The sequence below is a fragment of the Scyliorhinus torazame genome, chromosome 4, assembly GCF_047496885.1.
Source record: "Scyliorhinus torazame isolate Kashiwa2021f chromosome 4, sScyTor2.1, whole genome shotgun sequence".
In the NCBI taxonomy this organism is placed as follows: Eukaryota; Metazoa; Chordata; class Chondrichthyes; order Carcharhiniformes; family Scyliorhinidae; genus Scyliorhinus; species Scyliorhinus torazame.
Window position 1 is genome coordinate 225493074 of NC_092710.1, and position 25442 is coordinate 225518515.

Below are 25442 nucleotides of genomic sequence, written 5' to 3' on the forward strand. Positions count from 1 at the left end.
ATACATCAATGATTCCCACTCCCTTTGCAGCCACTGAGCATCTATGTACCACTGTTGCATGGGAGCCAAATTCCATCCTTCAGTTTCCCATCTCAGCACACCTTTTGCAAAGTTCTGAGCTCTTCGAAATTAGATCAAATGCCTATCATCTAAAAGAATGCTTCCACACATCATACTTAATGATTGAGAACTCAGTCAAATTAACATTCAATTGATTTTAAACAAACAAATGACACAATCCTCACACTTTTCCAGAGAATAATTCAGAAATTCTTGAAATTCCCTTTGAATAACAAAAGCTGGTTTCACAATTTTTTATAAATGATAGGCTCACAATAAGAAATTTGCAAATCAAGTTCTGCAATTTATTAGATTGGTTTTGTAAGTAATTACATTGAGACACATTTCAAAACATAACTGTCGATGTATGTATATTTACCAAGTGCCCAAGGACAATTTTCACAAAGCACAGAGGAAAGCTTGGCTGGATATTGATATGTAGATCTTATCAGTTACATACACAAAGTGAAGGAAGAAGGGGCAGTAATACTCAATAGACGGGTTGCTTTTGCAACAGTGAAATAAAACTGATTGTTCTGCAGAATCTTGTGTTTGGAGTCTGAGATTGGTGATGTTATTTTCCTCACATTTGGGTTTCTATGGAGGCTCTCAGCATCATACTCCCATTGTCTTTTTCTGCTTGTGTGCCACACTCCCCATAGCAGCAGGTTTAGTCTCTGGTTGCTCTCATTCTGACAGTTACCTCCCAAATGTATGTATGTATGTATGTTAGTGACAGGCTCACTTTAATTACATGGCAGTGGAATGGGCAAAACACACACACACTGAAAGTAAAGGCATTCTCGCAAGCAAAATTGGGATTTGGTTACAGACTGCCTACACTTGAACCTAGCGTAGTGCTACTTAAGATGCCAGATTGGAATATTAACAGTGCTAATGTTGAAACAGGTTGGTTAGCTGTGGGAGTATGAAAGCTATAGGGTGGGATTCGTGGTGCGGCGCGTCCCCAGGATTCTCTGTCTTGCCAGCCTGCCAATGGGGTTTACCATTGTGGGGTAGCCCCATGTTGTTGGGAAATCCCCGGGCTGCCGGTGCAATGGAGAATCCCGACAGCGGAGAATCCAGCCCATTTAAAAAAAATCTATTCATTTCTTGTTTTAGTTTTTTATAATTGTACCCGAAAACAACAAAATCAATCAATAACAATTGCTATAGCTTGATTATTTGACCAATACAATACTTAATCCATATCCATCACGTCATATAGCAATATACTGAATGGATATTATCTATGAGTTTACAATAATATGTGGCACATCCAGAATTGGGCAAATACTCAGTGTACTCATTGTTGTTAGTGCAGCAATTGAAGGGCCAACCAATGGGTTTGCAGCTGTCTTTTAAATTTCCCTATGCTGCACCGTACAGTATACCAGTTGTAAGTATTAATGATATTTGTCTTCAAATAAAAATATTGTTCTATTCAAAGAAGTCTGTTACAATTCAGTTTAATGTGGAGGGGACTATATCAAACAGTTCATTAAATCATATGGTCACACTGTGCAATCCATCCTGTCTACTGAATAAGAAAGTTGTCACTCCCGTCAGTAAAGAACAGAATTTCCACAGGGATTCTTCCGATTTCCAGCTATTACCGGCACAATGGCAAAGATCACCATTTGTGCTGTTTCCACTTGGACTGTGCTCTAATTTCCTACAAAATCTCAATTTCAGTTAAACTGTGTTCAGTGCATGTGTGCATTCCCAACGTGAATGGGTGTGGTGGAAAAATGACAAACAAATGTAAATGGAAATAATGAGATTAACATAATTTAGGGAAATTTCAATACCAAAACTTTACTGATTTAATATTTATGTTTTTGGATGATTATTACTGACAAATAATCTCAAATTCCCCACTGGAAAATTATAAAATTGCGACAGTGTCATATTCCATTACTACCACAAGAGGACCCTGCAGCACTCCTGTTAGCTAGTGATGGAACTGAAATGGCGAAGGCGATGGGGTAAAATGTGTTTGAATCCTCTCTATTTCTGATACCCAAAATCACAAGTGAATGTTAACTGTGACAAAATAAGGAAATCTCTGTCTATTCGATTTATGCATAGAATTCAAATAGTCAGATGTTAACATAGCATTTGGGTTCCAATTCTGTGACTGATTTGTGACCAGAACAAATCCTTTGAATCTTGACTTGCAGATCAATCAATCAATTTATCCTTCTCCTCTAAAATAGACCATTATTAATATTCAAAGAGCTAACCACTTAATCCAATTTCCAGATACACCAATAGAGTGCAGCTTTGAGGCAAAAACTGAACAGCAAACGGGCAAGATATTAGCAGACAGTTGCAACTCCAATGTTCTGTGAACATTAACTCATTAGTTTTAAAGATCATTTTGAAAATTATGGGTAATATCTGAGCTCTCTATACTGAATAAGTACTGAAGAATTCTGCCATAATCCTGATACAATTAGAATATAATACAGGTAGATGAACTGAGACATTGTGGTTGGTTATATAACATCAGATTTGGAGGGTGTTCAAATCTTCCTTTCATTCGACAATCTTGTAACTTTTTAAAACTATGGGAAATACATTCTGAAAAAGTCTTTTGCCTTATGGAGTGGCTTTTCATTTAATTAGACCCAAAGGCCCTCTGAGGCCCACTGCTGGAAATGGAACAATGTGGGATGCCTGCTGCTTGTCCCAAATCCCCAACTCAAATCATTTAGCTTGCCTGGGCAACTGGTCCTTTTGCCTGTAAGTGATGCACCTGTTGGGCAGCAGATTGGAATGGCACTCTGTTAGTCAGACGATGGAGTGTGAGGTCTTGTAGGTCCAAAGAGATCTAATTTTTACTTTGTTTTCTTGAGCGAAATGTGAGCATTAATGTTCACGTAATTGATCCCCTGTGATTAATAAGACTTGACTGATCTGCTGGTCTTAACATGTGCACATTACAAAGTGACATAATCACTGGTATTAATTTCAAATAGAGTGGTTAGCGAAACACGCTACTTTAAATCAATACCAAAGATGGCAATTCGCTTTGTTATGTGCGCATGTTCGACCAGCAGTTCAGTATCTGGAACTAACAGATTGGCCCTTTGATTACCTAGATTTGGATTCTTAGTGCCTTCTAGCCTGAAGCAACAAACCAAAAAATTAAACTTTATTACTTCTAATAATAATTAATACGTTGGAAGACGTACTGGAAGAAGTGCTGGAAGAAGGGCTGGTTTAGCACACTGGGCTAAATCGCTGGCTTTTAAAGCAGACCAAAGCAGGCCAGCAGCACGGTTCAATTCCCGTACCAGCCTCCCCGAACAGGCGCCGGAATGTGGCGACTAGGGGCTTTTCACAGTAACTTAATTGAAGCCTACTCGTGACAATAAGCGATTTTCATTTCATTTCATTTCATTTTTCATTTTCACTTGGACATGAACAGAAAAACAATGGGATGATGGAACTGACTAAATCAGTTAATGGTTGACAGATGATTCACTTGAGATAAATTACTGCACCCCTGAGTAAGAAAATGTGATATTGCCTCAGTTGTCCTTCAGCTGCTGAGTATGGATTGCAGAAGCAGTGTTTGCAAGCACTAGACTGCCGGGCATGAGTTGATACTGACTGCTCCGCTAACCAGTGCAGCTTTGGTGAAAATGATTGGAGTTTCATTGATGTTGAAATTTCTCATGCAGCCAGTGAATGACTGGTACATGCTCAATCTTGGGCTGAATAGTATCTCTATGAAAACAAAACAGAAAATTATTATTTGAGCTGCCCTAGCCTTAGTTAATAATTACAAAATGCTTATCAAGCTGACTGAAACACGAGGCGCGAAACTTCGGTTTCAAATCTAAGTGCTCATGCCAGCGGAGAATCGGGACTGTGTCCTGCTGAGCTATGAGCGGCACGGAGGTAGGATTGTTATACCTTTACAATACTAATTATTCATAGCAGTGAACACGCCAGTCTCCCTGATCACATACTGATCTCGGGCCGCCATTTTGAATGGGTGTCCCAATCCCAGTGTCCAGAGTCAGTCCCCTCTCCCTCCAACCACTACACAAATGCTTACCCCTCCCCACCTGCTGAAAAGGGGAACACCTTCAACCCCTCATTGAGGGAGGGGCAACCTTTCCCCCCCCAACCACCAGAATAATAGGTCACCCCCCCACACACCTCTCCATACAGCAGCACCCTCCCCCTCAACCATCCATAAGACCACAAGATATAGCAGCAGAATTAGGCCATTCAGCCAATCGAGTCTGCTCCGCCATTCAATCATGGCTGATGTGTTTCTTATCCCCATTCTCCTGCCTTCTCCCCATAACCCCTGATCCCTTTATTAATCAAGAACCTATCTATCTCTGTCTTACAGACACTCAGTGATTTGACCTCCACAGCTTTCTGCGGCAAAGAGTTCCACAGATTCACCCCCCTCTGGCTGAAGAAATTCTTCCTCATCTCAGTTTTAAAGGATCGACCCTTCAGTCTGAGGTTTTGGCCTCGGGTTCTAATTTTTCCAACTATTGGAAACATCCTCTCCACATCCACTCTATCTAGGCCTCTCTGTATCTTGCATTTCAATAAGATCCCCCCCCCCTCAACCTTCTAAACTGCAACGAATACAGACCCAGAGTCCTCAACGGCTCCTCATATGACAAGCTCTTCATTCCAGGGATCATCCTTGTGAACCTCCTCTGGACCCTTTCCAAGGCCAGCACATCCTTCCTTAGATTATGGGTCCCCACCTTCAGGCCCCACCCAGGCCCATCCTTCAGGCCCCGCCCCATGGCCTAGCCAATGATGCACTGCCCGCTCGCACTGACATCCTGACAGTGACACCCTAGCCTGGCACATTGTATCCGGAGGGAGTCAAGGAGGTAAATTCATTGCTCATGTGCCCCTCTGCTGCTGCCAGGCTGCAGAGAGAGGGCCCCCAAGAGGCCTGGGGGTTGGGTGTGCTCGGGCTGGGAGTAAGGGGTTGACCTCAGGGGCCTTTAAGAGTGCCTTTAAGAAATGGATGTGTAAGCAATGTACCTTTAAGAAAACAGTGATGTCAGAGAGTGGGTGGAGCTCAGCTCAGTTCAACCATTTTGAAGTTTCAGTTTTAAAAAGTGCCTGGCTGGTTTTGCTGAGAGCAGTTTAAAAGTGCCTGGCTGTTTTGCTATGAGCTGATTAAAAGGAGAAAGCCAGTTTGAGACAGCAGCTTGAGAAGTTCTGGTTTGGAAAAGAGCTGTGTGTGTGTGTGTTTTGCTGTGAGCTGGATTTCTGCCATGAAAGACTATCTCTGGATCATTTGGGTGATTTAAAGTAAAGCCTTTAACCTGATATGATTTTGTTTCAAGGTGTTAAAGGAAGTTTGAAGGAATTATTTACTGTTGCAATATTTTCTGAGTTATCTTTGAAGTAAAGGGTGTTAAGAGATCCAATGTTTATTTAAGATGTTAAGTTGAGTTCATGGAATAAACAATGTTTTGAGTTTAAAAAACCCACGTGCCCATCATTGTAATCCCACACCTAGGGAAAAAGCCGTGTGCTAGGAAAAGCAACAAATCCATTAAAGGGAGAGGTTGGTTGAACTCCATGATACATTTTGGGGTTGTGAAAACACCTCGCCCATAACAATTGGGGGCTCGAGGGGGATAAAAGTCTATCTATTGGATTGGCTTTTGTGAACTTAAAGACAGTGAAGGATTGTTGCTTTTCCGGTGTGGTATTTTAGTTTAAGTGGGGAGAGTGTTGTGAACAATGGCTCTTTCAGAGGCTCAGAAGTTTTTGGGGGTGGAGAAGGTTACACGTAGTACCTTACGGACAGAAACGAAAAGAAGACTGTTAGATTTGGCAAGAACATTGCAGTTCACATTACCTGACAAAATGCGAAAAGATGAGGTAATTATGGTGGTGGTTCAGCATTTAAAGTTGCCTGAGTTAGAGTTTGACTCATTGGGAATGGCAAAAATTCAGTTGCAAATTAAACAAATGGAACATGAGAAAGAATTAAAGCAGCTGGAATACGAGAGCGAGAGAGAGGAAAAAGAAAGAGGAAAAGAGAGAGAGAAAAAAGAAAGAGAAAGAGAGGGAGAGGAAAAAGAAAGAGAAAGAGAGAGAGAGGAAAAAGAAAAGGAGAGAGAAGAAAGGAGAAAAGAAAGAATAGTTCTAGCAGAACAAAAAGAAAAAGAAAGGGAGATACAGTTCAGGGAAAAGGATAAAGAGAGGGAGTTTGAACTTCAGAAAATGGCTATGAAACATGACAATCAGTTAAAATTGGCAGACGTAAAGGGACACGTACAGTTGGATGATCGTGATGAGGATAGTGAGAAAGAGCGTCAAAGTCGAAGGCTTGGTGGTAATCTATTTAAATATGTCCAAGCATTGCCAAGGTTTGACGAGAAGGAAGTGGAAGCCTTTTTCATTTCATTTGAGAAGGTAGCTAAACAAATGAAATGGCCACAGGACATGTGGGTGTTACTGTGGGAGACAATAAAGAGAGTGTACCTCAGATTAAAAAAGTAATCCAGGAGGATGGAAAAGAAATGAAAAGTTTCAAATGTTTTCACTGTAATAAACAAGGCCATGTAAAGTCACAGTGTTGATGGTTGAAGAAAAGCACTGGGAAGGCTGATGTGGCAACACAGGATAAGACAGTGGGGTTTGTTAGAGTGGTAAAGGAAAGCCCAAGGGAAGCGAAGGAGGTGCAAATGATTGTACAGCCTGTTCAAGAGGTGATTGATAAGAAGGTGCCAGATGTCTTTAAATAATTTACATGTGTGGGTAAAGTTTACTCATGTGTATCAGGAGGAGCAGGTAAAGAAGTCACAATTTTGAGAGATACAGGGGCTAGTCAATCTTTAATGGTAAGAGATGAGGAATTATGTAGTTTGGGAAGAATGTTGCCAGAAAAGGTGGTAATATGTGGAATTCAGGGTGAGAGGAGTAACGTTCCATTACATAAGGTACGGTTGGAAAGTCCAGTGAAGAGTGGTGAAGTGGTAGTAGGAGTAATAGATAAACTATCTTGTCCAGGAATATAGTTTATCTTGGATAATGATATAGCTGGATCACAGGTGGGAGTGATGCCTACTGTGGTTGATAAGCCAGTAGAAAATCAGTCAACTGAAGTGTCGAAGGACGAATATCCTGGGGTTTTTCCGGATTGTGTAGTAACAAGGTCGCAAAGTCACAGGTTAAGACAAGAGGAGAAATCAAAGAGTGAAGATGAAGTTGAAGTGCAATTATCAGAAACGATTTTTGATCAGATGGTTGAAAAAGAACAAGAACAGGTGGAGGATGAGGCGGATATTTTTAGTTCAGGAAAATTGGCGGAGTTACAACAAAAAGATGTAGAAATAAAACGGATATATCAGAAAGCATACACGGAAGAAGAATCTGAGAGTCTACCAGAGTGTTATTACCGTAAAAATGATGTCTTGATGAGAAAATGGAAACCTGTACATATGCAGGTGGATGAAAAGTGGGCAGAAGTTCATCAAGTAGTATTGCCGGTAGGGTATAGAAAGGAGGTGTTACGAGTTGCACATGAGGTACCAGTGGGAGTTCATTTGGGAATAAGGCAAACTCAAGCTAAAATCCAGAAACATTTTTATTGGCCTGGACTACATAAAGATGTAGTTAAATTTTGTCAATCACGTCACACATGTCAAGTGATAGGGAAACCTCAAGCAGTGATAAAACCAGCGCCCTTAATACCCATTCCAGTATTTGAGGAACCTTTTACAAGTGTCCTAATCGATTGTGTAGGACCGCTTCCTAAAACAAAAAGTGGGAATCAATATCTTTTGACTGTAATGGATGTTTCTACTAGGTTTCCAGAGGCCATTCCAGTACGTAATATTACAGCTAAAAGGATTGTGGAGGAGTTACTTAAATTCTTTACTAGATGTGGACTACCCACAGAAATTCAATCGGATCAAGGAACAAATTTTATTTCAAAGTTATTCAAAGAAGTTATGGATAGCTTAGGAATAAAACAATTTAAATCAACTGCGTACCATCCAGAATCGCAGGTGGCATCAGACATTAAAGACAATGTTGAGGGCGTATTGTCAAGATTATCCAGAGGATTGGGATAAAGGAATCCCCTTCGTATTGTTTGCAATTAGGGATGCACCTAATGAGTCTACCAAATTTAGTCTTTTTGAACAAATTTTTGGTCATGAGGTAAGAGGACCACTTAAATTGATTAAGGAAAAATTGGTGGGTGAGAAATCGGAAATTACACTATTGGATTACATGTCAAATTTTAGGGAATGATTAAATAGAGCAGATGAATTGGCTGGACACCATTTGAAAGTTGCACAAAATGTGATGAAACGGGTAGCGGGCAAGAAATCCAAAGTTCGTAGTTTTGCCAGTGGGGATAAAGTTTTAGTGTTGTTACCAATGGTAGGGGAGCCTTTAAAAGCTAGGTTTTGTGGACCGTATCAGATTGAAAGGAAATTAAGTGAGGTGAATTATGTGGTAAAAACACCAGACAGAAGGAAGACTCACCGAGTGTGTCATGTGAATATGCTTAAAAGGTACTTTGAAAGGGAAGGAGAGAAAAAGGAGGTTTTAATGATTCTAAGTCAAAGTGACAAACCAAATTCAGATGACTGTGAATTTGACATACCTCAAATTAAATTGGAAAATGAGGATGTCTTAAAAATTGGGATGAATTGTTAAGTTACCTTCCAGAGGAAAAACGAACTGACCTGAAAGAGTTATTGATATCACATGGGCAAGTTTGTGGAGATAAATTGGGAAGTACTAAAATGGCTATAAATGATGTAGATGTGGGAAATGCCGTTCCTATCAAACAACATCCATATAGACGTAATCCTTTAAAATTGGCACAGGTTAACAGAAAGATTGAGAGTATGCTGAAGAATGGCATAGTTCAAATGGGTTGCAGCCAATGGAGCTCACCCATAGTGATGGTACCTAAACCAGACGGTACCCAATGGTTGTGTGTGGACTATTGAAAGGTGAATGCAGTTACAAGAACGGACTCTTATCCTATCCCACCATTGAAGGATTGCATGGAGAAAGTGGGATAATCTGCCTTTATTTCCAACTTCCAAACATGGAAAGAACATTTAAAACATCGTATGGAGTTCTTCGGTCGACTTCAGGAGGCGGGTTTGGTGATAAACCTAGCCGAAAGTGAATTTGGAGAAGCCCCAATCACTTTCCTTGCGGAGTTTCCGATACCCTCCAGACAAAGGGAAATAATGCGATTTCTTAGCATGAGTGGATTTGATCGAACATTTGGGCAAAGGTTTTGTGGCATGATTATTCCACTGATGGACTTGTTAAAGAAACCTAAAAAATTTCAATGGACAGCGGACTTTCAACAGGCATTTGACTGCCTGAAAGCTGTGATCACCAATGATCCTGTATTGGAGAATTGCAAGGGACTCTGGTCAGATTGAATTAAAGTATCTGATTCTAAAGAGAAATGCCGAGGAGTAGAGGAATGGATGGATCGTGCAGAGACTTTGTTCAAAGAGACTGTCAATCGAGAAGGATTTTGGTTGGAGGAAGAAAAACAAAGAAAAATGGACTATACTATTATACCTGTTTGCAAGTGTTGTTTTTAAAAAAAAAAACGAAAAGGTATATTTACTGTGTACATTTCTTAGTGGATGGTGCAAAAGTGAAAAATGAAACCATCTTGAAGTTGATGGTTTATTTTTTTTCTTGGGGCGAGGTGTCATGTAAGAGTGCCTTTAAGAAATGGATGTGTAAGCAATGTACCTTTAAGAAAACAGTGCTGTCAGAGAGTGGGCGGAGCTCCGCTCAGTTCAACCATTTTGAAGTTTCAGTTTTAAAAAGTGCCTCGCTGTTTTGCTGTGAGCTGATTAAAAGGAGAAAGCCAGTTTGAGACAGCAGCTTGAGAAGTTCTGGTTTGCTGTGAGCTGATTAAAAGGAGAAAGCCAGTTTGAGACAGCAGCTTGAGAAATAATCCCTTTGCAATATGGCTGCATTTGAGTGCAGAAAAGATTCAAACATTGTGTTTACCTGGCACTCCTCCAACGAACACTGGCTCCTTCGTATTTGAAGAGTGTGAACTTATTGGCCCCACAACATAGTTCACCTCAGAGTCCACGTCCAACTGCACAACATTTGCATCTCGGATAACTAAGTGAGCAGAAAAATAAAGTCATTGAGATAAAAATAATAGGGATGGAAGGCAAAATGTCATTATTTACATATGTAAGAAAATGGATTGGGTGACAAAGTGGTTTTAATATTGACGTTTGACCTCTGGGACCTGGGTTAGAACTGATTCAAGTCTCTTTCTGCCGGTTGTGAGGATACCATATAAAATGAGCTTTGGCAGCTTCAACCCAGTTTCCACCAGTGCATGGGCCCACAAAATAAACTATCCTTAATGTGACACCGATTGACAATGTCGCTCGAAGAAAGGGAGGAAATTTAATGCATTAGGAAATGAGTGCCTAAAACATGCAGTCGGCCACTTGCAATGCCTCAGCCCTCACCCATCAAGTCCAGGCAATTTATTCCCATCTTTACTTTGCATCTCTGACTTGATGATGTCCTGTCTAAATTCTGTGGGTCTTGAATTTTGAAGAGAGCAGTTTTGGCATGGTTGCCTCCTTAATAAATCCTAAATCAGATTATCAATATCCGATATGGGCGGCACGCTAGCACAGTGGTTAGCACTGTTGCTTCACAGCGCCAGAGTCCCAGGTTTGATTCCCAGTTTGGGTCACTGTCTGTATGGAGTCTGCACGTTCTCCCTATGTCTGCGTGGGTTTACTCCAGGTGCTCCGGTTTCCTCCCACTAGTCCCGAAAGACGTGCTGTTAGTTAATTTGGACATTCTGAATTCTCCCTCAGTGTACCCGAACAGGCGCCGGAATGTAGCGACTAGGGGCCTTTCCCAGTAACTTCATTGCACTAGTAATATAAGCCTACTTGTGACAATAAAGAGTATTATTATTATTATTAGTGCCAGCAACATGAGATGGATGTAAAATAATGAGAACATCTCATCAAGCTCTATATTTGTCCCTATTGGATAAATAGCTTACACCCGTGTAGGTCAGCAATGGAAGTTCATCTGTCAGCCTGTGAATGAATCTGCAGTTGCTTCCACAACTTTACGCTCTTCTCCAAGTGAAGAATCACAAGATATGCAAACAACAACTCTCAAAGCCAACAATGACAAAAAAGCTTGGAAATTCCTCCATCAGGGTGTGCTCTGATGAGGTTAATACTCAGGTATATTATTAGCCAGAGTACATAGAAATCTTTGTTTCCCTTTTAACCGTGTTATAATGCTTAACCTTAACACCTGGTGCCTGCAATAGGAAGTGTCGCACTTCACAGAATCACAGAGTTACCTTGATTAGCACAAAAGAAGTTATCAAGAAGGTGTCAATATCAGTACTGTTATTCAATGAATTGATCTCAGGTGACTGGAAATAATAAAAATGGAAACCGAGTCACTGAATGAATGAACTCAAATGTAATCATTGCCAATAAAATAAAAATAATTCTGCGTTAATTCTCACCATTGCAGCTATTGTCCAATATTAACCTTAGAATCCCTACAGTGAAGAAGGAGGCCACTCGGCCCCTTGACAACTTCCGAAAGAGCACCAACCCCACTTCCCAGCCGTATACCCTTAACACAGGAACCCCATCTAACCTACACATCTTTGGACACTAAGGGGCAATTTAGCATGGCCAATCCACCTAACCTGCACATCTTTGGACTGTGGCAGGAAACCTGAGCACCCGAAGGAAACCCACACAGACATGGGGTGGGAGTGCAAACTCCACACGGTCACCCAAGGCTGGAATTGAATCCAGGTCCCTGGCACTGGGACGTAGCTGTGCTAACCACCGTGCCACAATGCCACCCAATGTATAATGTTCTTGAGATAAGAGTTCGGTAGGAAATTTGCAAATGATTATCAGTGATGTAATTAAAATGTCCATCACCTGCTATTCTGTGCCATCGACCATCACACAGACTTTGCTTTGTCGTGACTGATGTTTCAAACTCTGTAGTTCCATTACTGACTTTCAATTTCACCTGCAAATAATTAAAATTTAGAGTAAAAACTTATCAGAAACACATAAGCATCTCTAAATTAATGGGCTGAAAATCAGGTTGGCTCCATTACTGCTACACAACATTTGCTGCTCGACTTTCTTCTGTTTTACACCAAGCCTAGGTGATCCAATATGCACAATGAAAGGAAAATTTAGCCCAAATTTGCTTTTTACTCCCTTACCTGTCCATATTCCATGAAGAGATTCAGATATTTCCGGTTGTAACTATGAATATGGAGCAGTATTCCTGAATGATTTCTAGCACGAACTTCAAAAACAATTTCAAATTGTAATCCTAAATTGAATGAATCATCTGAAAGCCAAGTGCAAAAATTCTAATTATTATACCATAATAAATTATACATCACTTATGCTGTAATATTAATTTGGATTATGTTTCATATTTTATAAAGTTCCAGATGAGGTAAGCCTTGGGCACGATTCAACAGCCTTGCCCTGCCCGACTTGGCTTTGAATCTCCCGAGATTTGTGACTCTCGAAAGGTTTTGCGCGATTCAACAGTCATGATTCATGTCGGTCTGCCCTCACGCTAACGTGAATGGACATTCTTACGGGGGAAAGATTCAGGCTTAGAGGCTTGATGATGAGATGTTAATATGTGAAAATGACGTTCCAGATGTTGAACTGACGGGTGCGGGGACAAATGTCTCATGCTTTTACATCAGCATGAAACGTGATTTGGGCATCTCGCGAGATTTTCCAGTCCCGTCGCTAAACCCGTATAATAAAAGCAGGAGCGGAAAATCCCGGCCACTTTTTCAGTCGACTTCGAAATAATTACATTATACTTCTGTTTATCCCTATAAAAATGAGGAATGATAGGATTTGTCAGTTTGATTTACCCAGAATCACATATCCTCCTCCTGGGGAAAAATATGTTCCAGATTCAGTTTGACCTTCGAAACAAGGTGTAACTCCAAACGTCTGGGTAGGTGGTGAAAGCCATTGTCGATTTAGCTGGAAGTTCTGAAGACAACCATTAAAACTTTGGACTGATTTGATCTGAGAAAAAAAATATTGTAATTAATTCATTATGCAATTATTTGCGCTGTCACCAGATGTTCAAATCAATATATTTCACTTTGATACACTTGTAGTGCAGCATTCACTGAGTATTGTGCAGGAGCTGCTTGCTGAGCTTTTTCCATTATATAGGCTTCAAAAAGTGAAACATTTTGGAAAACCAGTAAACCGATCCTACACTGGCTTCCTATGGGTGCTTCCCCTCTCAAAGCCCAACTCCATGGCCATGTGAATCACATGGGCCTTGTATCCAGATGGAAACGATAATTATCAAAGCTTTATATTCCCAACTTTCTTATATTTGAAAGTGAGTAGTCAATTTAATGTAGAGGTATAGTGTCTTAAAAGCAGCCTCCTCAGAACCAAGGCAACAACTAATTTCTGACATTGCTTGTTTCGGGTTTGGTGATTTGTGCAATAGACAGTTTGTGTCAAGCTGGGACAGGTAGGATCAAGGGTTGCTCAGAGTGCAGGAGTAGATGGGTGTGCAAGCGGTGAAGGGAATAACTATTCAGATGCTACAGCATGCTAATTAAAGGCACAGTCCCAAAAAATAACAATCTTATAAAATTTTACATTTGTAACAAATTGCACTTCCTTAAAGGATCAGGAATACACAGCAGAATATATCAGAGGAGGCTGTGGGCTCCAAAGGCCAGTATTAGTCTGAAGGAAAATCACCAAAGTCACTCACTTGCTGAACTCATACAAATTAGCATGTTCACAAGACCTATTTTTGCCAATTCCCATTAGATGGATGGGCTGTAGGATAATAATCAATAATAATAATCTTTATTAGTGTCACAAGTAGACTTACATTAACACTGCAATGAAGTTCCTGTGAAAAGCTCCTAGTCACCACATTCCAGCACCTGTTCGGGTACACTGAGGGAGAATTCAGACAGCGGGATTCTCCGGACACCCGCCGGGTCGGAGAATCCCTGGGGGGGGGGGGGGGCGGCGCGAATCCCGCCCCGACGCCGGCTGCTGTATTCTCCGACCCCGTTTTTCAGATGGGGGCAGGGTTCACCGCCCGAAAAACGGCACCGGAGAATACGCCGGTGGGGGCAGTCGGCAGCGGTCCCCCCGGCAATTCTCCGGGCCCCGACGGGCCGAGCGGCCATCCGTTTTTGGCCAGTCCCACTGGCATACGTTAGACATGGTCCCACACTGCGAGACCTGGCAGGTAAGTCGGCGTCCGAGGTCGGGTCTGATACCGATCCCAATCCCGCAATTCTCTGATCCCTGGCGAATTGCCGGCAATCGCGCTCGCACAGTCGACGCAGCGCCCGTCGGGAGCCATTGAAAGAGGCCCCGCATCAATTCACTGAGTGCAGCTGACCGAGTTCCCGATGCCGTGGTTCTCTCATGGTTCCACCACTCAGCGTGGTGGCTGGGAATCAGTCCGCTGCCGCCCTGGTAGGGGGGGGGGGGGGCCGGGGGGACCATTCATCGTGGGGGGCGCCTCCAGGTAGGCCAGGCTACCGATCGGGGGCACGCACAATCTGGGTGGGGGAGGCCTATGTTTTCGGTGCCAGGCCGTGGTTTGGGTCGGCCATGTCGCGCGGGGCGGCCAACGCAGGCCGCCGCCGTGCGCATGCGCAGTCCCCGACCGGATGTGCTGGAGACCCGTATCAGCAGCCAGAGCTGCGAGGCCTACTCCGGGGCCCTGCTAGCCCCTGCAAATCAGAGAATCACCCTGGACTTTTGCCTGGTAAGCCCAGAGTGATTTGCGCGTGTTTTTTCGCGGGCGTGGGGACATCGCCCTATTATTGAAGAATCCCGCCCCTGGTCTCAGCAATGTTGGTGAAATTTTGAAGACAACGGAATGAAAAATATCAGATGAAAATATAATAGCCAGTCAGACCAAACGGGTGTATAATGAGTAGCTGTTGACAGCAAAGTGAAAGTCATTTCTTTTTTACAATACTGAATTGTTGATAATTTATTGTATTATTCAAAAATGTTTTGATTTGAAAGTACACACATGGCTGATAGTCTTCTAGATCGGCCTGTAGCAAAGACAGAATGTATTGGAGAAACATGAATCCAATGTCACAACTGATACATTGCCATTATACTGTGATGGTGTAGTGTTAGAGTAACTTACCTGAATGTTTTTGGCAGCTTTTCCCAGTGGGACACCACCTACATAAAATGGTTCATTTACATGCCATGGATACACAGGACTGCGGAGACTATTCTCCAGAGCGTGGACACCATCTACTATTAAACGACCTTTGTTATTTTCATGTGTAAAGATAACCTGAACAAAACAAAAAAAAACCAGAGGATTTGAGTTGAGTTAAACTTAGCACATTAAAAACAGTTCTTGAAATTTGAAGTTTCTCTCCTGTTTCATTTTGTTCAATTATTTTTATATGCTACATTGAGGTTGAAATTTCACAGGAACGTGCATCCCGGTGTAAATACGAATACACATGCCTGTGATTTCTACCATTGCGTCTGCTAAAAGTCACAGAGTTGGAAGGTTTCTTCATGGCAGGTCACACACAGATAGCAACAGGCAGTTGGAAGGAGGTTCTGGAATTCCATGCAAACAATGGGTGCAATTTAATGCCAAAAAACAGAGTCCCGTTTTGGGTGAAACGGGAGTCTGTTGGTTTCTTTTGGTCATTGTGAGGAACACCCCACCAAGGCCGTACTTACCTCACTTCCTGCAGGAAGAGACCTGGGGCACCATTTGTAAATGCTACCCAGGTCACCCAGCCCCGCTCAGACACCACATCCCGGCCTCCAGACCCCCCCCCCCCCCAACCCCCCAGTGCCCCAGCATACCTCTTAGGGTAGCCTCAAGCCCACCGCATTCCACCTCTAAAGGGCAGGGCACCCCAGGGCCTGATCCCGGCCACGGGCAACCTTAGCATTGCCAGCCTGGCACCACGGCAGTGCCCCAATTAGCCCGGTGGTGCCTCGACAACAGTGCCAAGGTGCCACCCTGCTCAGAGCCCGACCATCCGGTGGCCTCTGATGGCTTGTGAGGCCACCCCCCCACAGATGGTTAAGTTTGATCCATATTTTAGTGACCATCGTAACGCCACCAGGGGGGGGGGATCTCTCAGGCCATTGGAGGCCCCTGGTGGTCTGGCTCTGGGTGGGGTGGTATCCTGGCACTCCCGCTGCCAACTGGGCACCTTGGCACTGCCAGCTTAGCACCTTTTTGTGGACCAGTGCTAAATGACACCATGGCGAGTACTCCCAGACATGGGTGTTCATTCCCGGGCCTCGGGAAATTCTGGCAGTGACATATTTAAATGAGCGTAATGGCTCACTTTACTCTGTAAATCTTGATCTTGCCCAGCAAGGCGAGACATTCTGAGCATTGCAAATGTCGTGAGATTTAATGGCCTTGCGCATCACCGAGTTGGGCACGATGAGGCCTTTCAATTGCACCCAATGTCAAACTACCCCCATTCAGTTTCCTTTCTCAGAGGGTCAAGTTTAAAAAAAAAAAAAAAATTTTCTTCAGGAATCCTGGCCACAATAATTGGCTTGGCCCTTGGTGGAACCCACTTTACCCCTTTAACAGAAGTACCATATACACCAGATACTTCTGAGAGCAGCAGCAACAGAATCTTTTTACATAGCAACATGGATCTGAACCCTCTCGGTCAATTACTTTTTTTGTTCAATGAACCACTGTCCAACATGCCATCCAGGAAATAGTCAAGAAATGCCATGAGCAGGCAAAACCAGCTAAGACCTAATTTATGGTCTTTAAAGTGGACTTTCGGAATACTGATGTTATGATGGAGTGTCTTGTAAAGGGGGCAGAAACTAACTGAGTTGAAATACACACCAGTCACAAAATTTCTTCACCAGAAGGTATTGAGCTGGAGCTCTGACATCACCTTGCAGGAATGACAGGAAAATTGGAGATGGGAGCCTAAGCTAATGTTTGTCTGGGGTCTTGTGAGGATTGGTGGCGAACTGTGAGCCTCTATATGATGAAAATACAAAAAGGACAATTATCTGAATTTTACCAAAATTGAGACTCTTAGAATAGGAGGGTCAGCATCAGATTATATTTTTAAAAATGGCACACATGAGTGCGGCCTGGGATTCATGTCGCATTACATTCATCCCCCACCATCTGGCCTGCGAAATCCTACCAACTGTCCTGGCTTGACACAATTCACACCTCTTTAACCTGGGGTTACCCCATCTCTGGATCTGTAAAGATTTAATCACCTGCCAATGCTCGCATTCCAAGCATTGTCTGGCATCTTTGAATCTGTCTATATATATGCTTCTGGAACATACCTCTTCATTCACCTGAGGAAGGAGCAGCGCTCCGAAAGCTAGTGACATCGAAACAAACCTGTTGGACTTTAACTTGGTGTTTTAAGACTTCTTACTGTAGGATAGTAGACAGTGGAGTACAAGATACTGGATACCAAGGTGTGACAAATGGTGACGATGATACTAATGCAACAGGACATAGGCTTTTAAAAAATGTGTTTCTGGGATGTGGGTGACACTGGCTGGGCCAGCATTTATTGCCCATCCCCAAAGGTATTTAAGAGTCAACCACATTGCTGTGGATCTGGAGGCGCATGTAGACCAGACCAGGTAAGAATAACATTTCCTTCCCGAAAGAGCATTCGTGAACCAGATGGATTTTATGAAGATCGAGAATGGTTTCATTCATTTCAGATTTTTATTGAATTCAAATTTCACTATCTGCTGGGATGGGATAAAACTCAGATTTTCCAGAGCATTACCCTGGATCTGTGGATTACTAGTCCAGTGGCAATGCCATTATGCCACTGCCTCCCCTCAGCATGAGACCAGTGGCAGATGGAATTTAATACAGAGAGAGTGAGGTGATGCATTCTGGCCAAAGTGATAGGGAGAGTCAATATAGCCTCAATTGCACAATTCAAAAGAGTGAGCAGGGTCAGGGGGTTCATGTGCACAGAATCTTGAAGGTGGCAGGACACAGGGGTGGTGGCAGCTGAGATGATCAAAGATTTCAAAATGAAATTGGATGGGCACTTGAGGGCAATAAACTTGCAGGATAATGGGGATAGAATGGGAAAATGGGACTGACTGGACTGCTCCACAGAGAGCCGACATAGATTCAATGGGCCGAGTAGAGTCCTGTGCCATAAACAACACTATGACAATAGTAAAAGTATGAAAAACCAAGTTTTCTTGCAGATTATATCACCTTTAAATATATTGCTACTTGTATCCTTGACGTATCATGTTTGAATACAGAATTACATGAGAAAGATCTTGGCAAATTATAACAATTTTACACTCATTAACCAGTTTTTAAAGACTAATGCTATGAAGTCCTGCAGTTGTCTGTGGACCCATGGTGATCTTCAGTGACCTTCCAGGGAGTCCGTGATGCGGGGGTAAAATTATGGATGGGCAATGTGGCATGAGCATAGCGGGCCATGTTCGAAAATAAACAAGTGAGCATTGGTCCGGGCCTGCTTTGCTCTCTCTATGCTGCTGCTGCTCTACCCATGCTGTGCTCTCCTTCTGTTCCCCACCACCCCACCACACCAATCATTCCCCCCTTTGCCCCCTCCTCCAGTGTTGTTTCTGTGCTTTCATTTCTTCAGCTCTTGCTGTTTTCAGGCTCCTACTCCGTTTGAACTGTGTTTCTCCTGCGCACCTGTTCCCCAAATGATTTCTCCATGCCCTACTTTCTCAGGGCTCCTGTTCTCTCTATGTTCTTGCCATGAAGACTGCAGTGAGAAGCAGGTACACCTATCCCACTGATAGCTGCAAATCAAATCTGTTTTCTTAAACACATAGTTAAAGCACACTTTACATGCAGCACTTCCATTAAGTGTGCGTTATAAGTGATAATTTTGATGGGGGAGCCCATGTGCTAATCTATTTGACAAAAAAAGGTTTGAGACCCACTGAATTAACAATGCACAACATAATGAAAATTACTACTTGAATAGTTTTAAATTACTTTATGAAAATTAAATAGTTATAAATTCCCCTCAGAACTCAACAGGGTAAATTGAATATCATGACGTTATGGGACCCAATGAGAGGCATAGCTGATCTGTAAAGGACCAATGCTTGTGGTTTTTTCACTGTGATTTTTTGATTGCCCTGTAGCAAGTTATTGCTGCAATTAGGATCAGAGATGGGCTCATCTTTATTGGGTAGATCAATATTTAAGTATTACATTGCTGTACTTAAAAAGAAAAAAGGAATGACTTGCATTTGTATCATTCCTTTCATGATGCATCAAAATGTTTTACAACTGGTGAAGTACTTTTGAAGTATTGTCACTGTTGTAATGTAGGAAATGTGGTCGACAATTTGCACCCAGAAAACTCCTAGCAATGAGAGAGTGATCAGATAATCTTATTTTTAGTGATATTACCCTATTTATAGTACGACCTGACATAATGGTGCTACAAATACAGGGGTGAATAAGGTCAATAAGAAATTGGCATTATCATTGGACACCCGTAGAAACACAGGTTACACACATATTTTGATTTAAAAACAAGTATTCACTGCTAGTTCTTTACATATTTTGAGACAGTTGCTGAAATGGCCTTGATACATAGGATAAAACACATTTTTACATAAAGAGAAAAATAGCGTTACTGTAAGGGTACAATGTGCATCCACTCCATCTTTGTCAACTGGGGAAATGTCACTATTGCAAAGTGTACAATGATACACTGAATGCTAATATATTGATTGCAAACTCAGTAACCCAGTAATTCATTGAAGCCTACTCGTGACAATAAGCGATTTTCATTTCATTTTCAGTGCATTTTCTCGCTATAAAAATCATTTTCTGTTAATACATCACAACAGATTGCACATTACGATGCACTACTAACATGTTCTTTCAAAGAGTAAAGAACTAGAAAGCATGCTCATTAAAAGATTTCTGTCTGACTTACATTGTGCCAGAGACCATCATTATATTTCTCTGAACTTTTTATCTTCAATTTTTCCCGACCATTGCTGAATGAGTAAATGAAGTGACCACGGGCAATGAAAAGTGCCATGAATTGGTCTTCCTCTTTATTTGCCACGTAAAATATAAGTCCATGAGAAGATTGGGTTCTCACACTGACAGAGAAATTAGATCTGAAAATGCAAATACCATTACAACAGTCAACAAAATGAATCCATTCTGATGCATTGACTTTTGAATGACCTTTCTTGAGTTAATTTGCAAACTATTTTAATATTATCAGAACATCTCAGAATCAAAAATGATTAACAGGGCCCGATCGCCCTGCCCCCCCCCCCCCCAGGACCCCGTAGCCCGCCCGCGCCACCAGTCCCGCCGGTAAGGGAGGTGTTTTGATTCACGCCGGTGGGACTGGCAATTCAGCCGCGGGACTTCGGCCCATCTCTGGCCGGAGAATCGCCCGGGGGGGGGGGCCCACCGGCGCGGCGCGATTCCCGCCCCCGCCAAATTTTCGGTGCCGAAGAATTCAGCAGCCAGCGGGGGCGGGATTCATGGCGCCCCCCCCGGCGATTCTCCGACCTGGCGGGGGGAGGGGGGGGGGTGGAGAATTCCGCCCCTGGCCTGAGTGCATTAGACGATTCACAATTTAGGCTGGGACCTTGACGCACTGGATCCTGACCTTGCAAGAGAGTTTCCACTTGCCCTAAGAAGGAACAGCTCAGGGACAAAAGCCCTGATTTTGTGATTTCCCACGTCATTGAGCTACAGAGGGACCCAGCATAAGATTGATGATGTTGTGCTCCAGGCTTCACTTGGAGATGTTTTCAGGACTGAGTTCTGGACAGTTTAAAAAATAATAATTTAAATTTACTATCCTTGCAAAGAGCCTGCTAAAAACGTTGCTGACTGGGAATTTTGCTCCTCCCTCCAAAGCCAGTTAAATATTCTTCTAATTATTCAGTCTTTTGTGGGAGTAGCCCCCTATATGCACTCCAAGTTAGCATCGGTCCCCATTATTGGCACAACAATGAAGGTATCTTCAGTTATTATAACAGATTTCTTCTATTATATTTTAGTTTTGCAGGTACAGTCACTGCCAGGTCAATCTCAACAGAACCTTGGCCCACATAAAATACATTCTAATTCCATTTACTCACTTGCGATTGAAAAATTCAGGAATTCCATAAATCTCCTGTCGGCTGTTGGGAATTCCTCCATATTGATATGCATGTTGGATTGTCTTGGGATTGTTTGGTAGATAGCAATGTGCATCATCTTGCAGATTATTTCCTTCTATATTTGGACTATAGGCTATTGGAACTTTTCGTAATTCTGCTTTATCGCTGTCCACCTTTACGAAAAGAACATTTGATGAGTTACAAAGGAACATAGGAATAGGAGTAGGCTATTCAGCTCATCGAAACTGCTCTGCCATTCAATACGATCATGGCTGATCATCCACTTCAATGTCTTTTACACACACTATCCCCATTTCCTTTGTGTCATTGGTATTTAGAAATCTGTTAATCTCTGCTTTAAACATATTCAATGACTGAATTTCCACAGCCCTCTGGGGTGGGCAGCACGGTAGCACAATGGTTAGCACAATTGTTTCACAGTGCCAAGGTCCCGGGTTCGATTCCCAGCTTGGTCACTGTCTGTGCGGAGTCTGCACGTTCTCCCCGTGTCTGCGTGGGTTTCCTCCGGGTGCTCTGGTCTCCTCCCACAAGTCCCGAAAGACGTGCTTGTTAGGTGAATTAGACATTCTGAATTCTCCCTCAGTGCAGCCGAACACGCGCCGGAGTGTGGCGACTAGAGGATTTTCACAGTAACTTCATTGCAATGTTAATCTATGCCTACTTGTGACAATAATAAAGATTATTATATTATTATACAAAATTCTAAAGATTCATAACTCTTTGTGTTACAAAATTCTCCTCATCTCAGTCCTAAGTGACTTCCACCTTATTTTGAAATTGTGTCCCCTGGTTTTAGGCTCCCCAACCAGGGGAAACATCTTACCTACTTCTACCCTGTCTATTCCGTTCTGTACTTTTTAGGTCTAAATGAGGTCACCTCTCACTCTTCAAAACTCTAGAGAATGCAGGCCCAGTTTCCCCAATCTCTCTTCATAGGACAGACACAGCAACCCAGGAACAAGTCTGGTGAACATTTACAGCACTCCCTCCATGGCAATACTATTCTTCTTGAGGCAAGGAGTATGCCAAAACTGTACACAGTACTCCAGGTAGGGTCTAACCAAGTTTCTATACAATTGAAGCAGAATTCTCTACTCTTGCACTCAGTTACTCTTCCGACATACCTAATTGTTTGCTCCACCTGCATGTGAGCTTTCAGTGATCTACTGATGATGACACCAGGCCCCTTTGTAAATCGACACTAATAATAATGATAATAATAATAATAATAGCTTATTGTCACAAGTAGGCTTCAATGAAGCTACTGTGAAAAGCCCTAGTCGCCACATTCCGGTGCCTGTTCAGGGAGGCAGGTACAGGAATTGAACCCGCGCTTCTGGCCTTGTTCTGCATTACAAGCCAGCTGTTTAGCCCACTGTGCTAAACCAGCCCATATCTGATCTCTTACCATATAAGAAATACTCTGCACATCTATTCCTCCTACCAAGTGGATAACTTCACAGAATTTTCCACATTATACTCCATCTACCATGTTCTTACCCATTCACTAACTCTGTTTAAATCCTGTTTAAGCTGCTTTGCATCTTCCTCACAACACACATTGCCACCTAGCTTGGTATCATCCGCAAACTTGGAAGTATTATATTTGTTCCTCACATCCAAATTGACATATATTGTGAACATCTGGGGCCCAAGTAGTAATCCTTGACATACTCACTTGTCAGAACCTACCAATACAAGCATGGCAATATATGTTTTCTGTCTGTTAACCAATCCTTAATTCATGGCAGAATATTATCTCCTATCCCTTATGCTTTAATTTTGCTAAAGAACCTCCTGTGGGGCACTTCATCAAAAACCTTCTGAAAATCCAAGGATACTATGTCCACTGGCTCCCCTTTATCAATTCTGTTAGTAACATCCTCAAAAAATCCAACATGTCCGTCAAACATGATTTCCCATTCATAAATCCATGTTGACTATGCCATTCAGAGTATTATTATCCATTTAGTCTATCTTTTAGAATAGATTCTAGTGACTTTCGGTGGCGGCCATGGAGTAGGAGGCTGGTTATCTGGTAGCTCCCGCTCGTGGTGGACTTTTGGGACCTTTTCTCCCGACTTTTGTGGGATTTGATCAGAAAAATTGGAATGGGGGGAAGCAGAGAGGAGGAATCCCCCACCAGTTTATGGAGACATGGACCAGAAGTGGTCTGAAAAGAAGAAATTGCCGGGCAAAAAAGGGTGTGGAATCTCCAGCACAGGAGAACTTGGCAGAGGCACAGGAGCTGGGATTGGCGGCATAGTGGTCAATGGAGCAGCTGGTGAAATTTATACAGGAGAGTTTCATAGATGCATAGAAGATAGGAGCAGGAGGAGGCCTTTTGGCCCTTCGAGCCTGCTCCGCCATTCATCACGATCATGTCTGATCATCCAACTCAGCAGCCTACTCCTGCTTTCTCTCCATAGCCTTTGATCCCATTCGCCCCAAGTGCTATATCCAGCCACCTCTTGAATATATTCAAAGTTTTAGCATCAACTAATTCCTGTGGCAATGAATTCCACCGGCTCACCACTCTTTGTGTGAAGAAATGTCTCCCTATCTCTGTCCGAAATGGTTTACCCTGAATCCTCAGACTGTGACCCCTGGTTCTGGACACACCCATCATTGGTAACATCTTCCCTGCATCTACCCTGCCTAGTCCTGTTAGAATTTTATAAGTCTCTAGGAGATCCCTCCTCATTCTTCTGAACTCCAGCGAGAACAATCCCAACCTAGTCAATCTCTCCTCATATGACAGTCCTGGAATCAGTCTGGTAACCTTCGCTGCACTCCCTCTGAGAAGGAGACCAAAACTGCACACAATATTCCAGGTATGGCCTCACCAAGGCCTTGTAAAATTGCAGCAACACATACATGCTTCCATAGACAAAACCTCTCACAATGAAGGCCAACATACCATTAGCCTTCTCTATCGCTTGCTGTACCTGCATGCTTACCTTCATGCTTACCTTCAGCGAATGGTGCACAAGGACACCAAGGTCCCGCTGCACACTACCCTCTCCCAATTTACAACCATTCAGGTAGTAGTCTGCCTTCCTGTTTTTGCTTTCAAAATGAATAACCTCACACTTATCCAAATTATACTGTATCTGCCATTGATTTGCCCACTCGCCCAATCTGTCCAGATCATCCAGGGCAGCACGGTAGCATAGTAGGGCAGCACGGTAGCATAGTGGCTATCACAGTTGCTTCACTGCTCCAGGGTCCCAGGTTCACTTCCCGGCAGGTTCACTGTCTGGGTGGAGTTTGCACATTCTTCCCGTGCCTGCGTGGGTTCCCTCTGGGTGCTCCAGTTTCCTCCCCACAGTCCAAAGATGTGCGGGTTAGGTGGATTGGCCATGCTAAATTTCCCTTAGTGTCCAAAAAATGTTAAGTGGGGGTTATTGGGTTACGAGGATAGGGTAGATACGTGGGCTTCAATAGGGTGCTCGTGGTAAGGGCCGGTGCAGACTCAATGGGCCGAATGGCCTCCTTCTGCACTGTAAATTCTATGCTATGATGCTGTAGGATCCCTGCATCCTTGTCACAATTCACCCTCCCACCGAACTTGGTATCATCTGCAAACTTTGAGATGTTACATTTTGTTCCCTCATCCAAATCATTAATATATATTGTGAATAGCTGGGGTCCCAGCACCGATCCCTGTGGTACCCCATTTGTTGCTGCCTGCCAATTTGAAAAGGATCCATTAATCCCTACTCTTTGTTTCCTCTCTGCCAACCAGTTTTCTATCCGCCTCAATACATTTCCCCCAATTCCATTCGCTTTAATTTTGCACAATAATCTCTTAAGCGGGACTTTGTCAAACGCCTTCTGAAAGTCCAAATATACCACATTGACTGTCTCCCCCTTATCAACTGTACTGGTTACATCTTCAAAGAATTCCAACAGATTTGTCAAGCATGATTTCCCCTTCACAAATCCATGCTGACTCTGACTGATCCTGCCACTGCTTTCTAAATGTTCCACTGTAAAGTCCTTGACAATGGATTGAAACATTTCCCCCACTACCCATGTGAGGCTTACTGGTCTATACTTCCCTGCTTTCTGTCTACCTCCCTTTTTGAATATTGACGTGAGTTACCCTCCAAT

At 42.8% G+C, this 25442-nt stretch overlaps 1 protein-coding gene across 1 annotated transcript in view; it reads right to left on the minus strand.

Moving 5' to 3' along the window:
• Window positions 1–343: 343 nt before the first annotated feature.
• Window positions 344–25442, minus strand: part of lama4 (laminin, alpha 4) — a 300723-nt gene continuing 275624 nt past the window's right edge. Inside the window, exons 33-40 of the mRNA XM_072499415.1 lie at window positions 21285–21478; window positions 20111–20300; window positions 15301–15456; window positions 13010–13169; window positions 12329–12459; window positions 12033–12126; window positions 10081–10200; window positions 344–3798 (exon numbers count right to left, since the gene is read on the minus strand). Of these exons, the coding sequence (XP_072355516.1) occupies window positions 3653–3798; window positions 10081–10200; window positions 12033–12126; window positions 12329–12459; window positions 13010–13169; window positions 15301–15456; window positions 20111–20300; window positions 21285–21478 (1191 nt within the window). The 3' untranslated portion in view covers window positions 344–3652. The remainder of the gene's footprint in view (window positions 3799–10080; window positions 10201–12032; window positions 12127–12328; window positions 12460–13009; window positions 13170–15300; window positions 15457–20110; window positions 20301–21284; window positions 21479–25442) is intronic.